The 18,236-nt window shown below is 46.7% G+C and overlaps 1 protein-coding gene across 3 annotated transcripts in view; it reads left to right on the forward strand.

Moving 5' to 3' along the window:
* Nucleotides 1–10,816: 10,816 nt before the first annotated feature.
* Nucleotides 10,817–18,236, forward strand: part of SLC2A9 (solute carrier family 2 member 9) — a 99,754-nt gene continuing 92,334 nt past the window's right edge. For 2 of the 3 annotated variants that reach the window (XM_026455641.1, XM_026455640.1), the window contains exon 1: nucleotides 10,866–10,942. In XM_026455641.1, the coding sequence (XP_026311426.1) occupies nucleotides 10,937–10,942 (6 nt within the window). In that variant the 5' untranslated portion in view covers nucleotides 10,866–10,936. Of the gene's footprint in view, nucleotides 10,943–18,236 lie in introns of all 3 variants that reach the window. The other variant, XM_026455642.1, reaches the window with a different exon arrangement.

The raw sequence follows: 18,236 nt of genomic DNA on the forward strand, positions 1-18,236 counted from the left end.
GTGGAGTAGGGTGGGCCTTACTCCAGTATGACTTCATCTTAATTAATTGTACATGCAATGACCCTATTTCAAATAAGGACCCATTCTGAGGTACGGGGAGTTTGGACTTTAGTATATAAATCTGGAGCTGTAGGGTTAGATACAATTCAACCCTAACAGTCAGGGATGAGTGAGGGTGGATTAGTTGAAGAGATTGGATCAAGGGCAAGAGTTAAGAATGACTTCGTGGTTTTTGGCTGAACAACTGGAGAATGGTGGTCCCATTCACTCAGGTAGGGAGGAGCAGATAAAAGAAAGGAATTCAGGGGCAGAGGTACAGCCTGATGGGTCCCATTCCACACTGGTTTAGTAAGGGATCTGTGCCCCAACTATGCCCAGTAGGACATAAAGAGAAGTTTGTTAGAAGCTTCCGGGAAAGTTCCTCTTAGCACCAAGAGATCTATGAGAGGCCAAGGTTACTCTCTCCAGCCATGCATGAATAGAAAATCATGTGGCCGAAACTGCTACCAGGAGCCATCCTACAATTGTGAGCACATGCTGTCTTAGGATGAGGTCAAAACTATGGAAAGCAGAGTGAAGCAACCAGGTGGCACCTGGATTCTTGGCCATTCTGAGCCACCAGATCGGCCGTCCTTGAAGCTCACCACTCCTGTAAATTTGCATTTCTGTAAGTGTCCTCATTGTTCAGCTATTTTGAGTTGAGGTTTCCTGTTACTTGCAGCCAAGAGCATCCTTAAATGACACAATGCATTATCAGCTCCAGTGGATGGAAGATCTTTGAGATCCAGGGTTATGTTCCATGTATCTCTGTGTCTAGCTCAAGGCCCAGTACTCAGCACATGTTTGTTGAATGAGTCAGTGCATGATGTAGATCAGTATCTTGCGCATTGAGGTCTGGAAACTTCATCATCAATATAAATAGCTGTAGCTGTTGATAATATATTCTATCCTCACTCCATGCTATCAGTAAGACAGTTGTGAAGCCAGAAAGAAAGAGAAAACAGAAAGAAGATAAATACCTCGCAAGCAGAGGGTGTCTCCCCTCCTCACCTCATTTCCTTCCATCAGACCATTTGCTTACGTCTGAAACCTGGGAGTCTTCTGTGTTCTTCTTTCACTTTCTGCAGCACCCTCTGTTCTCAAACCTGGAGCCAATCACCCAGGAAGTCCTGCCTATTCTACTCTCAAAATATATCTTAAATCCATCCACTTCCCTCCGTTTCCTGAAGCCATGGTTAGGTGGAGACAGGCAGGAAGGTTTCTTGGTGGAAATTCGAGGAACTCCTCCCAGAGGAAGGATAGAGGTTGGGCAAGCACCAATAACAGGCATCTCAAACATCACTCCAGGGAAACAGCAGGTTCTCAAGAACTATTTTTCCCCTCATCTTTTTCTACTTCAACCCTCTAAAAGGCATCTTTATTTTATAGTAGTAGAAAATAACTGTGTCTCTCTAGGTGCCCGCTGGAGGAGCCTGCAGCGCATGTGGCAAGCCTGCATTGGTTAGCCCAGGCTGCCGTGTCAGAATACACAGATGGAGTGGCTTCAACAACAGACATTCATTTTCTCACAGTTCTGGAGGCTGGAAGGCCAAGATCAAAGTGTCGGCAGGTGTTTTCCTCCCGAGGCCTCTCTCCTTGGCTTGCAGATGGCTGCTTTCTCGCTGTGTGCTCCCTATGTGTGTGCATCCCTGGTGTCCCTTCCTCTTCTTACAAGGACACCAGTCATCCCACATTAGAGCAGCTTCCTTATGACCTCATTTTAGCTTAATTGCCTCTTTAAAGGCCCTGTCCCCAAATGCAGTCACATTAGGGGTTAGGGCTTTAACAGGCGAGCCTTAAAAACATCCAAATCTGTCTCTTTCTCCACCTCTGAACTTAGCTTGCTTTGTGTTGGTTTCATTGTCAGGCAGTCTCTCCTGTGGAGGTGCAAGGTGGCCCCAGTTTGGTGGAAATTCTCCTTCCAATCATTGTAATTAAAGTCCCAGGCATGAATCTCCTTGGCCTGAGCGAGGTTACATGCATTGAAGGGTTCTCAACCAGGGGGCAGGAACACAGTTCAGTCCATGACTTTCAGGCTGGAATTGTCTCAGAAAGTCAATTGCCCAGAAGCAGAGCCTGAGACAGGTTGGGATGCGCACATGGCTTGTGGAGGAAGGGCTCTTCAGGAGTAATCTTTAAGGTGAGGAAAGCAGAAAGCAACAGGGGAAGGAGCCAGGCAAGACTGCACTCCCCAGTCAAGTTTAGCCTCATCTGGGGGAACTCTGGGGCATAATCACAACACAGAGTCAGCCAACTTGAAGTAAGGGGGCTACACCCGCCCCTACCACTCATCTGTCACTCGCTGCAGGCAGTCCTGGGAGAGGGAGATCCACCTTCGGAGCCAATATCAATCTTCTGGAGAAGAGTCAACCCTGAGCCTTTAGAAGCCAGCATTCATTGAGCTGGGGAAATCCCTGAGGGGATAAGTAGATACCAGCCAGCCGGGAAACCTGATCCTCAACCCTGCTTCTCCCAGCCTTAGAAGACTTGACTAGCATAGTGAGAATGGCAAGAACTGTGGAAGAAGGAAACTTGGGTTCATCATGGGACATAAGGAGAAAGCCTGAGCATGATAGATAAGACCAGAAGACTTCAGGAAGGCAGGGTTCCAGAGTGTAAAACAAAGGGTCAACACATCCAAAACATGAGGCTTCAATGGTACAAGCTGTCCCTGCATCACGGATTTGTTTTATTATGGACATAACCCCTTTGGTATTACAGATGCATGAGCCGGGAAAGCAGGGATAGAAATCATAAGAAATCTTCACCCCCGTCCCCCACTGCCTAGCACACATCTACCAGAACCAAATACTGGCTTTATCTGAGCTCACACAGGACTTTCAGTCCCCTGTGTTACGTCACTTGGCATTTTGGGTTGTGCTCATTATGTTCCTGTCTCTTCCCTGATAAGGGAGCTCTTCAACGTAAGAACCATGTGTATTTATGGCCCCTAGCCCCCAACACAGCAGCTTGTGTGCAGCGGGCAAGCAGTAGACGTTGGTTGGATAAATGGAAGGATGGGTGGAGAATGCTCGATGCTTGAATTTTTCTGCCACAACTCCCCAATGTGGCCATCCTTGCTTGCATCTGAGCATCCTTGTATGCTTGCACGCTTTCCGTTCCCTCATCCATTTATTTACTCACCACGTATCTGTTGAGTGCTTTCTATATGCCAAGTACTCAGGCATGAGCAAAGCTGCCAAAGTCCCTGTCCTCCTGAAGCACGCAGCCAAGCAGGGAGCACAGCCAAGTGACAACTATGTGGACTGTGCCATTTGGCCTGTGACAAGTACCAATGCAGAAAATAGAGCAGCCCAAAGAGGTCAGAAGATACTGGGGAGGGCGAAGAGCTCACCATTTTGTTTAAAAGATTCTCTAAAATGGTGACTTGTGCAGGGAGCACTGAAGGAAGCAAGGGAGTGAGCCATGCTCAACCCTGGGAAATAGCTCTCCAAGCAGAGGAGGCAGCAGGTGCAAAGGCCCAGGGGCAGGAAGAGGCTCCACTTCTTTGAAGATGAGAGTGGAGGTCAGTGTAGAGACAATCATAGGAAGCTACATGGGATATTTGGAGTCAGATCCTGAGGACTTTGCGGGCCAGGGTTGAGACTCTTCCTCTGAGCAAAATGGGAAGGCACTGGAACTTTTTAAGAACTGATCTGACTTGCATTTGAAAGGGTGTGCTGTTATCAGGGGATCTCAGAGCTTGGTTGGGAGAACTTTGCAATAGCCCAGGTGAGAGAGGACATGGTTTGCACCAGAGTTGGAAAACAAGGGAAGGCAGGTGTCTGGGCACAGATGCAGGTGCAGAAATACAAGCAGAGGGCATGTGGGAAGGGTCTCTTGGGATTGCCTCTGTATTCTCAGTGAAAAAGAAAGCATGGTCATCAGCTGAGAATGATAAATAGGGGATTTGAAGAGAGAGAAAACATATGAAATAGTCCTCTAGGAGAGAAGGGTGCTGGATGGACCAGGAATATGTAGACTCGGTGCAGGGGAGCCTTAAAGCTTCCTGAGGTTGGTGGTCATGAATTTCAGGTGAGACAGGACAACACAGTCATGTATTTTTCTACAGCCTACCTGAGCTTTGTAGATGCCCGGTAGACAGAGATTTAACCAGGCATATGTAATGAAAGGGGGTGGATGGGCATATAAGTGTTTAAAGGGATGAGCCAAGGAATTCAAGCTGGGTACGCAGGAATGGATGGACACGAGGAAGGTGAGGGATGTGGAAACAAGGCATGATCTTGGCATATAGGCCCAGTCAGGCTGAAGATTTCTTGGAAGGGTCTGTGGAGAAAGCCATTATTTCCATAGGTTCTCTGGTCTACTAGGGCTTAGTGAAAAGCACTTTCCAAATTCAAACTGAAGTAGAATTCCCTGTGTCTTCCCCTAATCCGTCCTGGTGCTCTGCACCAAGTTAAAGCATGGCATGGAGGACTGTGGCTCTCATGCTTTCTCTGGCCTTCTCTTGTCCAGGCTAAATGTCTCCAGCCCCTTTGACACTTTTCAAGGGACATGCCCTCCAATCTCCTCATCACCCTACTGTTCTTCCTTGTATTTGGTCTCTTTCCCCTTGAGAGCTGATGACTTTTTGGGTTTCGCTGGGAAGATTCTACACCATTGGAGAAGCTAAAAACAATGAATCAGGTATCCCAGGTGGAGTTCTGGGGGCACTGGAGTTCTGCTTTCAGAATTGATCTCCCTTGTTTCTGTTGCTGTTCATCCACAGGAAACAAATGGAAACAATGATTAAAGTCCTGCTCTGAAGCCCAGTGAGTCAGCTTTGCAAAGGGTTTGCACACATTTCCATCCTCACTGCAATGCTGTCACACTGAGGGTTATTTTGGAAAGAAATATATTAATATGATGAACTTGCCCAGAGAGTGTGCAGTCCCATTTGCGCATGTTTCAAGTCAGACTGTCATGTAATTTTAACATTCTCACAACCTTTCATGCAATTTTAACATTAGCACAAAATACACCATCATGTCCAAAGCAAGGGTTCAGACCAAAGCCTTTGGAGGCATCCTTGGCTCCTCTATGCCTCTCCACCTCTGTCCAGTCCATCAGCAAATCCCACCAACTCAGTCTTCAAAATATGCTAGGATCTGACCACTTACTACTACGCACACTGCTCCCAGCCTGGTCCAAATCATTACCAGTGGTTGACTAAGCTGTTATGGTAGCTCCCCAGCTGGTCCCCCTGCTTTCACACTTGTCCCCTGCAGTCCAGGAGCAACAGAGAAGATGCAGTGACAGGATTGAGGGAAAGGGGCTCTGCAGTTGGGAGCAGCCATCAGACAGAGTGTCAGGAGGTGACATGTGAGCTAAAACCCTGGTGAGCTAAGACAGTGATGTCACGAGAAGAGGGGATGGCAGGGACAAGGGCCATGAGTCGGGAGCCAGCCTTGTGCACCCAGGGGGCGGTGAAAAGGCTGATGAGTTTGGAGTTGGCAAGAGCGGTGTGACTGGTAATGAATGAGCTGATGGTGGCTAGATCACAGCCACACTGGGGGACTGGAGATGGGAGAAGTGGTTTGATTGGGGATCTATTTTCGAAGTAGTGCAGCTAGCATTCAGTGATGGATTAGATATGGGTTGTTCCCAGACTTTTGGCCTAAGCCACTTAGAAGACAGAGGCTTCATTTACTCAGATGGAAGAGCTGTGGAAAGAAGAGTTTGGTGCACGTGGCAGGGGCTGGTTAGTAGTGGGGATCCAAGAGTTCTGTTTTGGACATGCTTGTTTTGAGAAACCTCCTAGGCCTCCAAGTGGGAATTCCAGGAGGCAGTTAAATATGTGAGTCTGGAGTTGAGAGGAGAGTCCAGGTCAGGGACATAGGTGGGAATTGTCATCATCTGAGACAAAGCGACTGGATAAAACCACCCAGGGAGGGCATATAGAGGGAAATGTGACTGGAGAGATGGGCTGGAGCTCTGGGACACCCCAAGGTTGAGGGGTGAGGACAAATCAGCCTAAACACAGAAGGAGAGGCTGGGAGGGGGGAAAACAGGGGAGAGTGGGGCTGCGGATGTCCAGAGAAGACCAGGTTTCAACAGAGAGGGAGTGGCCCACATATCACATGCTGCTGAGAGGCTGTACAAGGGAAAGGCAGAATTGGCCGCTGGATATGTCAAGGCAGATGTTGATGGCCTTCAGAAGGGCAGTCTCCATGGAGTGGTGGGAACGACTAATTCACGTGGGGGTGAGGACGGGACACAGCTGGGGCCATGTTTGTGGAGGAGCCTCAGTTGGAGAGGAGCAGAGGCAAGGGCCAGTAGCTGTGAGGATGAGGGCCAGGAGAGACAGTACTGAGATGTGTTTGTGCAGGGGTGAATGAGTCGAGAGGGAAGAATTTTTTTTTTTTCTTTTGAGACAGGGTCTCACTCTGTCACCTAGGCTGGAGTGCAGTGGTGCAATCATGGCTCACTGCAGTCTTGACCTCCCAGGCTGAAGCAATCCTCCCACTTCAGCCTCCCAAGTAGCTGGGATTACAGGTGTGCTTCACCACATCCAGATAATTTTTCTTTTTCTTTTCTTGTGTTTTTTTGTAGAGACAAGGTCTCACTATGTTGCCCAGGCTGGTCTCAAACTCCTGGGTCAAGCGACCCTCCCACCTTGCTCTCTCAAAGCGCTGGGATTTGCAGGTGTGAGCCACTTCACCTGGCTGGAAGGAATTCTTTACTGGGGTGGAGGCTGCCTGGGAAGGAGAAGGTGAAATCCAATGCAGGAGGAGACTGGCAGGCCCTGGATCAGAGCAGGGAGAGCTCACGCAGGCGCAGGTGGTCAGGTGAGTTTGGGGTGGCTGGAGGAGATCGTCCTCAGCTGACAACAGCCTTTGCCACCCGCTCTGTGAATTGATCATTAACATTGATAGATACAGGTGTCTAAGATTAAAGGAGACAGCCTCTGTAACAGCTGTCAGCTTTCTTACACTATTCCGGAGGTCTCACACTGAGTCTGTCCTAGGAAGCGCAAGTCTTAAGGGGTGGGTATGAGAATCTAGGTATTTGTAAGTGTTTAGTTTAGTGAATCTAGTAAGCAGTCAGGTTTGAGGGTGCCTCAGAGGGGCTCACATTACTCTTAAGATCATCAGTAATATTATCTGAGTATCCAATGTCCAATTTGCCTGTCGCAGGGCAGTGGAGAAGGTGTACGGGATTAGGGGGTCGAGTTCTGATTTCTCGCCAGCCCTTTATTCTCGCTGTCTACAGATTAATGAACACATCATTTTGCCCAACCTCCAAGAACCCTCAGAATCCGGCCGCTGCATTCCTCTCCTGCCTGACCTATCTCGATGGTCTTATCACAAACTTTTCTTACCCCAGAACCTACACCAATGAAGATTTGCCCTGTGAGGCCTCAACGGGTAGAACCGAGACCCACAGACCCATAGATGGGAGCTACAGAGAGAATATTTTGGCGTGTCCTGAGAAATTTTTTTTAAAAAAAGTTTTTTGCAGTCAGGATGCTTCTGCCCTTGAATGCAAGGTCAAAGAGAGAGAGGCAGCATTTCTGGGGCCCAAAGCTAGGGTCACGTGGTGGAGGGGGCAGGGGGCAGGGACCACAGAGGAGCTGCACCTGCAATGGTCGCAGAGGGTGGGAGTGGGGCAGCTTGCTTTTCCCTGTCCCAGCCCTCCATGAAGGCCTCTCCTTGGTCAACACCCCAGCCCCCAGGAAGCCAGAACCCTACCAAGAGTGGCCAATCCTACCAGGAATTCCTCCTATGAAGCCAGAAGGCAGGGGATTCAGGGAGAGCAGTTCCCTTTGAAACAGAGCAGATACTAGAGAACAAGCAGGCAGGAGACGCACAGGTCCCAGGTGTACACGACCATAGCCTCAATGCCTTCACTTCTACAAGTCGGGATTGCTTTTTAATAAGCTTTTGTGGGACAATGTATTTGATGCCTGTGTTCCTAATTAGACTGTAAAGTCCATGAGGTGAGAACAGGAATGACTCCCTTTCCCAGCAGAATGCCAGTATCTGACACTCACTGTTTGCTGACTGAGCTGGAGCACATGCTTTCAGCCCAGGTTCCCCACTCCAAAGCCTTATCTCCCACCCCTCCTGTCACCCACTGCCCCACTTTCTCCATAAGGAAACTGGAGGTTCCTTAGAGCCCCGCAGGGAGAGCCAGGAACTCTGAGCAGTGTCGTGTGTGGCTGCTGTGTGTGGAGGTTCCACCAGCAGAAAAGAATATCTTCAGGCTCATCTGGATTGCACCCAGAGCTTGTGACCTTCCTCACAGAATCAGGGACCTGCATCTTGAATGGAGGTTTTAAGTGTCTGCCAAGTCAATGAGTTTCTATTTTCTACCATGAGGTCCATTTAAATGAATTCTTTAAAAGCAAAATTATATTTCTTTTTGAATAATTAATTTTGAATAATTCCTGTGGCTGAACTTTCAAAGGGATCAAATGAATATACAATGAAGGGTTTCCTTTCCATGTCTGTCCTCCAGCCATTCTGCTCCCCTCCCTGGAGGCAACTGGTGTTACCAGTTTTTTGTATGTGTTTTCCAAGGTTTGTGTCTAATCTACACACGCAGAGACACACAGAGATGCACACACACAGACAGTTTTTTACATAAATTGTTGCATATTTTACAAAAAGTTCTGTACCTTGCTCTTTGTACTTCATATATCTTGGAGATCTTTCCATATCAGAATATGGAAAGCTGCCTCTGTTTTAATGTCTGCATCATGTCCCAGCATATGGATGTATCACAATTTATTTAAATAGTCCTTTATTCATGGACACTTGGGTTGTCTCAACCACCAGCTACTGCAGTGAACAAGCTTTGTACTATCGTCATTGAGCTACAAAAGCCATTGACCATGGAATTCTCCAGGAAGATCTAGAAAGAGAATAAAAATTAGTGGAAAGCTTGAAACAAATCAGAAAGAGTAGATAGGGCTCTGGACTAGAAGTCAAGAGATGTAACTCCTAAAAGTAATTTTAAAAAGGCCCCCATCAAGTTCCTAGCTTCCCACAATTTACAAAACAATTTAACATCTGTCAACTCATTGAGTCTATAGGAAAAAATTAAGCTGTAAAGGGCTAAAATGTTTCCCCAACTCCTTGACTCACTGAGTATATGACCTAAAACAAGTTTCTAGGCTGGATGCGGTGGTTCACGCCTGTAATCCCAGCACTTTGGAAGGCTGAGGCGGGCAGATCACCTGAAGTGGGCAGATCGGAAGTTCGAGACCATCCTGGCCAACATGGTGAAACCCCGTCTCTACTAAACATACAAAAATTAGCTGGGTGTGGTGGTGCATACCTGTAATCCCAACTACTCGGGAAGCTGAGGCAGGAGAATCACTTGAACCCGGGAAGTGGAAGCTGCAGTGAGCAGAGATTGCGCCAATGCACTCCAGCCTGGGCGGTAGAGCGAGACTCTGTCTCAAAAATAAAAATTAAAAATAAAACAAGTTTCTAGCTTGCCAGCAACCTAGTTAACTTGTTTATAAAATAAAGATTATAAGAGTACCTATCTCTTTGGGTCATTTTAAGGATTAAATGAACTACTCATGGAAGTACTTAAAACAGGGTCTATCCTATAGCAAGAGTTCAATAAATGTGGGCTTTTAGGATCATTTTGCAAAAGTGAGGAAAAGAAAACACAGAGCAATGAAGTTCAAAGTCTCCTAGCTCCTGAAGGATAGTGCTGGTGTAGGAATCCAGGTCCCCAGGCTTCCAAACAAGTCAGGTGTTTGAGCCATGAGGTCTTAGGCATGTGTTTATAAAACAGTGATGGCAGTACTGACACAGAGCTGTTAATAATAATTATTGCCATGGAAATTTCCCTGATCTTCTTTGAAAGGATTAGTCCAGTCATGCACTTAGTACTGTAGTTCGTCAAATCTAAGATGCCACTGGGTCTAAGGAGTATTGTTATTTTGTGAGTCACTGGAAAGGAAAGGAAATAAGAAAGAGAGGGAGGGAGGGAGGGAAGGAGCCAACTAAAGTTGTAGAATGCTATGCTGCTTGTCAAGCTGTTGTCTCCCAGCTCCTCACTTAGCCTTCTGGGTTCGCTCGCTCTCTGATGCTGGGGCTGGGACCTGCACCCGCATTTGTCCTTTGCCAGTAGGGGCACTAGAGGAGAGAGAAGAGACTTGCTTTTTCATATTTTTCTGAATTTCCTGCCAGTCCCAGTGATGACGTTGGCAATTGATTCCAGCTTCCAACTTTTGTCCATTTCCAGAACCAGAATCATATTGCTCCTCAGAGGAAACAGTCCAGTGGACAGTGCCCACTCTCAGAGGTCTTCGGGGCCCTCCGCCAGGCCCCTGAGGTGTCAGCACCACATGGGAAACATCCCTTCCTTAGAGGTCTTCCTTTTTGACATCTCAGTTCTCCAATATCTGCTTAACCAATTCCCTATGTTAAATTCTCTCCGTTAAAGTACCTCGAGTGGTTTCCATTTTCCTGCCTGGACCCTGACTCGTGAATTATAAGATGACCATTGACTTCAGAAATGTTTAAGGATAGACTTAGAATTAATGCAATAAAATACTACCACAGGGAATTCATAGATGTCAAGGCTGATGGTGCCTTTGGAAGTGACCTAGTAGACCCTAGGGCTGAACCCAGGGGGATGAAGTGCCTTGCTCAAGGTCACACAGCCAGAGGTGGCAAGGCCAGTGCTCCCCACACCGTGCCTGAGTGTTACTCTCCTCACCCTTCGGAAGGGCCTGGCTCCTGCTCCTGGGATGGACAGTTCAGTGACATGCCTCATGGTGAGATGTCTTCATCAAATCTCTCCTTTCTTTCCAGGAAGCACACTTTGCTGGCTAATAATGGGTTTGCAATTTCTGCTGCATTGCTGATGGCCTGCTCACTCCAGGCAGGAGCCTTTGAAATGCTCATCCTGAGATGCTTCATCACAGTCATAGATGGAGGTGAGAGTTCACCATGATGGGGAAGGAACAGTAACATAGTCCTTGGGGGTGTCCCAAAATGTGAGAGGTGTTTGGGGCTGTCACATGACTGGGGCTCTCTGCTGGTATTGAGTTGGCAGGGACCAAGGATGCTGGAACTCTGCATCAAGTGGGACAGTCCTATGGGATGAACCATCCCATTCATGATGCTCTAGCCCCTAACTGAGGAATGCTGGGCAGGGTCCCCAGTCTACGCCCAAAGACCTGGATGGTCTTCAGCATGTCATGCCTTCCACTTGGTCACCTTCATCATAATGTTCATATTCCAAGGTTATTGGTGGTTTTCAGGGGGCTTTTGTGAGGATGGTGTTTCTTCTGTGGGCCTCTGACTCATTCGTTGTTTCGTTTACTCACCAAGCATTGTGGAGCACCTGCAAGGGCTGGCACACTGTAGGATGGAGACACAATGATTAACAAGACCCTGTCCCTGGACAGGGACAGAATGGAGCTTACATTCTAGTGGGCAGACAGATACATAAGGTAGATAGTAGCAGGTCCTAGGCAGAAAACAAAGCAGGGCAGGAGGGTGGTGAGGGCTGTTTTAGAAAGGCCAATCAGGGAAGACTGCTCAGAGGAGGAAATATGAGCAGAGACCAGAGGAGCCAAGTGTGAGAACTGTTCCCAGCAGAGAGAAGTGTATGATGTCTCAGAGGCGGAAGGAGGCATGGCACGTCTGAGAAAGAGCAAGGAGATGCGTGGGTGCTGATGAGGCCAAAGAAGAGCTGGAGCCAGATCACACAAGACCTTGTAGCCCACGGCGAGGACTGTGGGCCCGTGCCAAGTGTGCAGGGAGGGTTGAGAGGAATGTGACATGGACTGGTTTGTTCCAATAAGGAAGTATGAGGGGAAGCCAGGAGTGGAATCAGAGGAGCCAACTGTTCAGGGGAAGGGACTGGGCTGGGCGGGGAGCTGGGGAGAACGGGACAGATCCTGGCTGTGGGAATGAGAGTAGGAGACAAGATGTATTGTCAGACAAATTCTACTCTCTTTCTAAATAGGCGAATCCATAAAGTGTCACTTTTAGGCATTTGTGGAAAGATTGCAAGCCTTAGGATTAGAAATCCCTGAGTTTGGATCTCAGTTCTGCTGCTTGCCAATTTCTGATTTGTGCAAGTTACTTAATGGCTCTGAGCCTTGGTTTTCCCATTTGGAAAATGGAGGTAATAATACCTTCTTTGAAAGGCTATAATAAGGCTGAACGGAAACTCTCTCTCTCTCTCTCTCACACACACACACACACACACACACCCCAACACACACACACATGTATATACTGCCTGGAACCTAGCATGAGCTTCTTAAAGGCTAATTCCCTTCCTTGTCGATGTCTTAAAAGCTGAGGGTACCGGGTTGTTCAGCTGAGTAAGATGAACAACAAAAATGTCTCAGGGAGAGGTGGGCAGGAGAGTGGGGGCCTGGAAGTAAGGTTGGGAAGAGGAGGCTTCACTTACCTTTGTTGCCCTGCTGGAGGGGAATAATCTAGGACTCTCTGATAGTCCAAACTCAAGATGAAATGACTCCTTGATCACTTGTCTATTCATTTGTCTATTCTACTTGAATAGATGCCTTCTATTCAAGTAGAAGGGAGATGGCTATTGAGAGTTTATCCGTAAGAATAATGGCTGGTGTCTATGTAATGTTTTGTAATTGACCAACTGTGTTCATGTTTTTCATCTTTTTTGATCTCCTCCTATAATCAAAGACTGTTTTTTCATGTTCATTTTACAAATGCGGGCACTAATGCTCAGAAAGCTGGAGCAGGAAAGTAGTTAAGGGTGAAGACTCTGGAGTCAGACTGCCTGAATGCTCTCACTTGCTTCCATTAATTTCATTAATTTATCTGTATAGGTTAGGTTTGCTGCATTTAAAAACCTGAAAACTTAAGCCATGATGGCACCACTGCATTTTAACCTTGGCAACAGAGCGAAACCCTGTCTCTTAAAAACAAAACAAAATGAAACAAAACAAAAAACAAAATGTAGTGGCTTGAAATAATAACCATTTTACTGTGCTTTCACTTCTGTGGGTGGGCTGGGCTGTTCTGCTCTGGGCCAGCTCTGCCAATCTCTGTTGGGCCTTCTCATGTGTCTGTGATGGCTTCAGGTAGGTCAGTGACTGGATGACCTGGGATGGTCTCACGCCTGTGTTTGGGTGTTAGCAGGTGGCCTGGTCTCAAGGGCTGTCAGTGGGCCAGCTCATTTCTTGGCTTCCCACCCTGGGCCAGGGGGGCCTGGGTTGCCTCGCATAAAGTTCGTGGGCTGCCAACAGCAGCCAAAGGAGAAAGTTCCAGTGTGTAAGCACTTTGCATGCACATTTGCTGATGTCCCTTGATGTCCCTTTGGCCCAAGTAAGTCCCATGAACAGGTGCAGAATGAATGTCAGAGAGGACTGACTCCCCAAGGATGTGGATCCAGGGAGGGGATACAAATCAGGGACCACTGCAGCAACCACTAACCTTACAGTCTTGGCCTCTTTCCCACCTGGCATGGCAACTTAGTAGTAAGGCCTCCCTTGTTGAGTGATGTGAAAATTAAATGGGCCAGGCGCGGTGGCTTACACCTGTAATCCCAGCACTTTGGGAGGCCGAGGCGGGTGGATCACCTGAGGTCAGGAGTTTGAGAGCAGCCTGACCAACGTGGAGAAACCCTGTCTCTACTGAAAATGCAAAACTAGCTGGGCATGGTGGCACATACCTGTAATCCCAGCTACTCGGGAGGCTGAGGTGGGAGAACCACTTGAACCCAGGAGATGGAGGTTGCAGTGAGACGAGATCGCCCATTGCACTCCAGTCTGGGCAACAAGAGCAACATGCTGTCTCAAAAATAAATAAATGAATGAATAAAATGATCTACTATGTATGTGCAGTATTTAGTGTAGTTCCAGGCACTTAGTGCCCCACTCCAGGAATGCTAATGATATTGTTGTCATTGTTGTTGTTATTTGTTTTCTTAATTAATAAAGTACAGATCTAGGATTTGGGTTTCAAAGGCCCAGACTACTTTGGAGAAGGGCTGAATGAGGTTGCAGTGGATCACCTGGGAAGTCCTTTCCTAGTGGAGGCAAGTGAGATTCTCTCAATTTGGCAGTTTTATATTTTATCCATTATCCCCTTTCTTGTTGCTTTGACTAATCTGGGGAGTTGACCCTTCGAACATATAACTAATTGATCTCTGAATTTCCTTAACTAAAAATAAGCTGCATTCCAAGATGGCCCTTTTACAAAACCACAGAGATAGAACAAATGTCTTTTAGACCCTTTTTCCTATGAGCTTTTCAAAAAGAAGCAGGAAAGAAAGAAGAACAAGGAGGAAAGAAAGAAGAACAAAGAGGAAAGAAAAAACTGGGGTCTTTCTGACTTGCGGCACGTGGCCTGGAGTCACGACAGGACTTGGAGACTTCATGTTCTGTATTCTCATCAACCCTCTCAAAGCAGAGAGAGGAACTCGAGGGCACTTAAGGTGAGACCATTGGTCAGAAAGAAAGGAATACTGCTACCATTACCTGAACTGGCTGATCTGTTTGTAATAAAGAATTTAAAGCCAGGCCGGGCACAGTGGCTCATGCCTGTAATCCCAGCACTTGTGAGGCCGAGGCGGGCAGATCACCTGAGGTCGGGAGTTCAAGACCAGCTGACCAACATGGAGAAACCCCATCTCTACTAAAAATACAAAAATTAGCTGGGCGTGGTGGTCCATGCCTATAATCCCAGCTACTCGGGAGGCTTAGGCAGGAGAATCACTTGAACCCAGGAGGTGGAAATTGTGGTAAGCTGAGATCACGCCATTGCACTCCAGCCTGGGCAACAAGAATGAAACCCCATCTCAAAAAAAAAAAAAAAGAGAGAGAATTTAAAGCCAAATGATAAAACCTGAAGGATTTTGAGATGATAGAAGGCTCTAAGACTTGCTGATCCAGCCAGGGTCTCCCAGAGTATTTGGAGCCATAGTAGGACAACAGGGCATCTTCCTGGAGTGTTCTTCATCTAGAAGGTTTACAGGGAAAAAACATACTATTTTTTACATCAATACAAACATGATACCAAATGGTGTTGGAAGCAAAGTTCATGTACATGATAAAGTTAAAATAGGAGACTGTACTGCTACTTTGTGTTTGTGGAAGATTGCACTGGACATGTCCCTGCCATGGCCTTCCCAGTGCTGTCTACACGTCCAGGGGCACAAGGTCACGTCTTCTGAATTAGGAGCTCGCTAGTGGACAAGCCCACGTCTGCTACTTTAGGAGAAGTCTAAGATCAGCAGGATCAATTGCTTTTGAGGGCTTCTGTAGACATTCTGTTCCAGGCCTCTTTTCTACCTTCAGGTGGTGGCCAGAAATCCTGGCATTCCCTGGCTAGTTGTTGCATCAGTCCAGTCTCTGTCTCCTCATCACATGGCCTTCTCCCATGTCTGTGTCTGTGTCTTCACATGGCCTTCTTATAAGAATGAAAAGTATTGAATTTAGGGGCCATCCTAGTCCAGTATGACCTCATCTTAACTTGATTACATCTGCAAAAACCCTATTTCCAAATAAGGCTACATTCACAAGTAACAGGATTTAGAGCCTCAGCGTATCTTTTGGAAGGACACCATGCAACTCACTATAAGAGGTGGCACTGGATGGAGACTGGAAGGTTAAGAAGCTGTGGAGCTCTGAAAACAGAGAGTTCCAGACAAACAGAAGAGCAGAAGCCAACATCCTATGATCAGAATGAGCCTGGAGTGTTCAGTGAACTCCACATCCAGGACTCCTGGGGAGGAGAGTGACAGAAGATGGGCTCAGAGGTCAGAAGAGGCTGCTCACGGGTAGGGATGCTTGGGACAGCATCATGGGCCCAGGATGATCAACCATCCTGGTTTGTCCAGGACTGAGGGGGTTTCTGGGTGGTACTAGGCAAACCGGGGTGAGCTGGTCACCCAATGGCGGACTTTTCACGCAGCCCACCTCCTCATTCACTGCTGCTTTAGCCACTAGTATCTCCCCTTCCATGTCATCTCACAATGAACAAATAAGAACAATTCGTCACCATTTATTGACAGCTGAATCTAAGCTGCGCACTCTGCAAAGCATTTGACGTGTTCGGTAGGTGCGTAGCACCAGGTGAAGGAGATGCTACTGCCACCCTAGCTTTACAGAAGAGGCAGAGAAGTTAGCTCCACGCCTCTGCCACTGATGACACTGCCTCTGTGCTACAGCCCCCTCATTTCCTTACTACGGTTTGTGAGATAATGATTATTATCCCCTTGTGGGCAGAAGGAGCATCAGGATAAAGAACAGTTTTTGAAGTGTTATCAAGTGACCACACATGAGCCCGGTGCCTTACATGCAGTCATTTTATTCTCATTACAGCAGAAATAGTCATCACTGTATTTTGCAAATAAGTGAGCTGAGAGTAAAAGAGATGAAGTGACTTGATCGAGATCCCCCTGTGAGAAAACCAGGGCTGTGGGACTTGAGTCCAGTGTAGCACAGTTTTCCCTCTATTGCCCTGCTTGGGAAGAATAATAGACTAAATTGTTTGGTGGCCAGCCAATTACTCCATGAGGCCATATGCTCCCAATATATGTGTTTTGGATAAAAGTTCAAGCATCATCTGGTCTATGTTGTGACAAATAATTTCCATCTCTTTGCTTCTTAAGCATGTTTGTTTTGAGTGGTAAACCAGAAACAGTATCCTGGGCTAAGAGGCAATGAATGAGATTCCCAGTTTGTAAATTGGGGTGTGCGTTCCCTTCACTGATTTTCGGGAAAGTCCTTCCTGAATGCTAGCAGCTGGAGTGAACTCAGCTCAACTTGAAGCACATTGATTGTTGCCTAAAGTGTGTTGGGAACTATACTAGAGACATTGGAAAACCGAGGCAAGAAAGACATTTTTGATGCCCTCACAACCTGGTGAAAAATTAGATGGTAGTAATAGGTGCTAATGATGCTAATTTGTACAGTATTTTGCAATGAATAGGTAACAGCATATCTCAACTCTCACAGAGATCCTCTGAAGCTAGGCTCAATACTTATCCCCATCTTGTGGAAGCTGAGAGACGCTCACAACCCCACCCAAGTTCCCACAGCTTGTAAGTTGCAGGGATTTGGCCCAAGAGGCCTTGTGACTCCAGATCATGCAGTCTGTGCTCTAAACAAGCAATGAATCCGCCTGGGATAAGTGCAATGTAGTCATTTACAGGCCTATAAAGTGACTTAAGAATAGCCCTGCTCAGGTATGGGGGAAAGCAAGGTTTGTTTTTTTTAAGTTGACAAGTCCTTATATAATTTTTACTAACAGGCCCACTGTGTGTGCAGTAAGCACTTTGTAAAACATCTTTATAACTGCTAATTTTTATTCAAAATACCTATCATAAGCCTCTGAACATGTAAATTTATCTCAAACATCATTAGATTATATGTGGGTGACCTATTTTTATAAAATGAGTGTAATAGCATCTGCCATAACTGAGTCACTTAATTTGTGACAAGAGGCAATGTTAGCTGGTAGGAAAAGCTCAAGTTCTAAGAGCAGAGGTCCACTGGAGCTCTATTGGGTAAAATAATTTTTTTAAGCATCTCTGGACATGACTTGGTGATTTAGGCAAGTTACTCAACTTCTCTGTGCCTCAGTTTACTCATCTTTAGAAGAGAAATAGTAACAGTATATTTAATTCAGAAGACTATTGTTAAAAGTAAATATGTTAATACATATGAATAGATGAGAAGGATTCCTGTTACTTGGTAGCCACCATGTGTATTGGCTATTATCATTGTGACCACCATCACCACCATCACCATCATTGCCATCACCATCACCACCACCACCACGCCATCAATATCACCACCATCACCACCATCACTATCATCACCATTACTACTGCCACCACAATCACCATCATCATTGCTACAACCATCGTCACCATCAGCACCACCACCATCACCATCATTACCATCACCATCACCACCACCACTACCATCACTACCATCATCATCACCATCACCATCATCATCACTATTGCTACCACCATCAACATTACCATCATTGTCATCACCACCATCACCATCGTCACCATCATGACAATCATTACTACCACCATTATCACCATCATCATCATTGCCACAGCCATCATCACAATCATCACCACCACCATCACCATCATCACCATCACTACCACCACCACCATCAGCATTACTACCATCACCACTACCATCATTATCATCACCATCAGGACCATCACTACCACCACCACCATCACCATTACTACCATCACCACTA

Source organism: Piliocolobus tephrosceles, chromosome 3 (assembly GCF_002776525.5).
Source record: "Piliocolobus tephrosceles isolate RC106 chromosome 3, ASM277652v3, whole genome shotgun sequence".
NCBI classification, from domain to species: Eukaryota; Metazoa; Chordata; class Mammalia; order Primates; family Cercopithecidae; genus Piliocolobus; species Piliocolobus tephrosceles.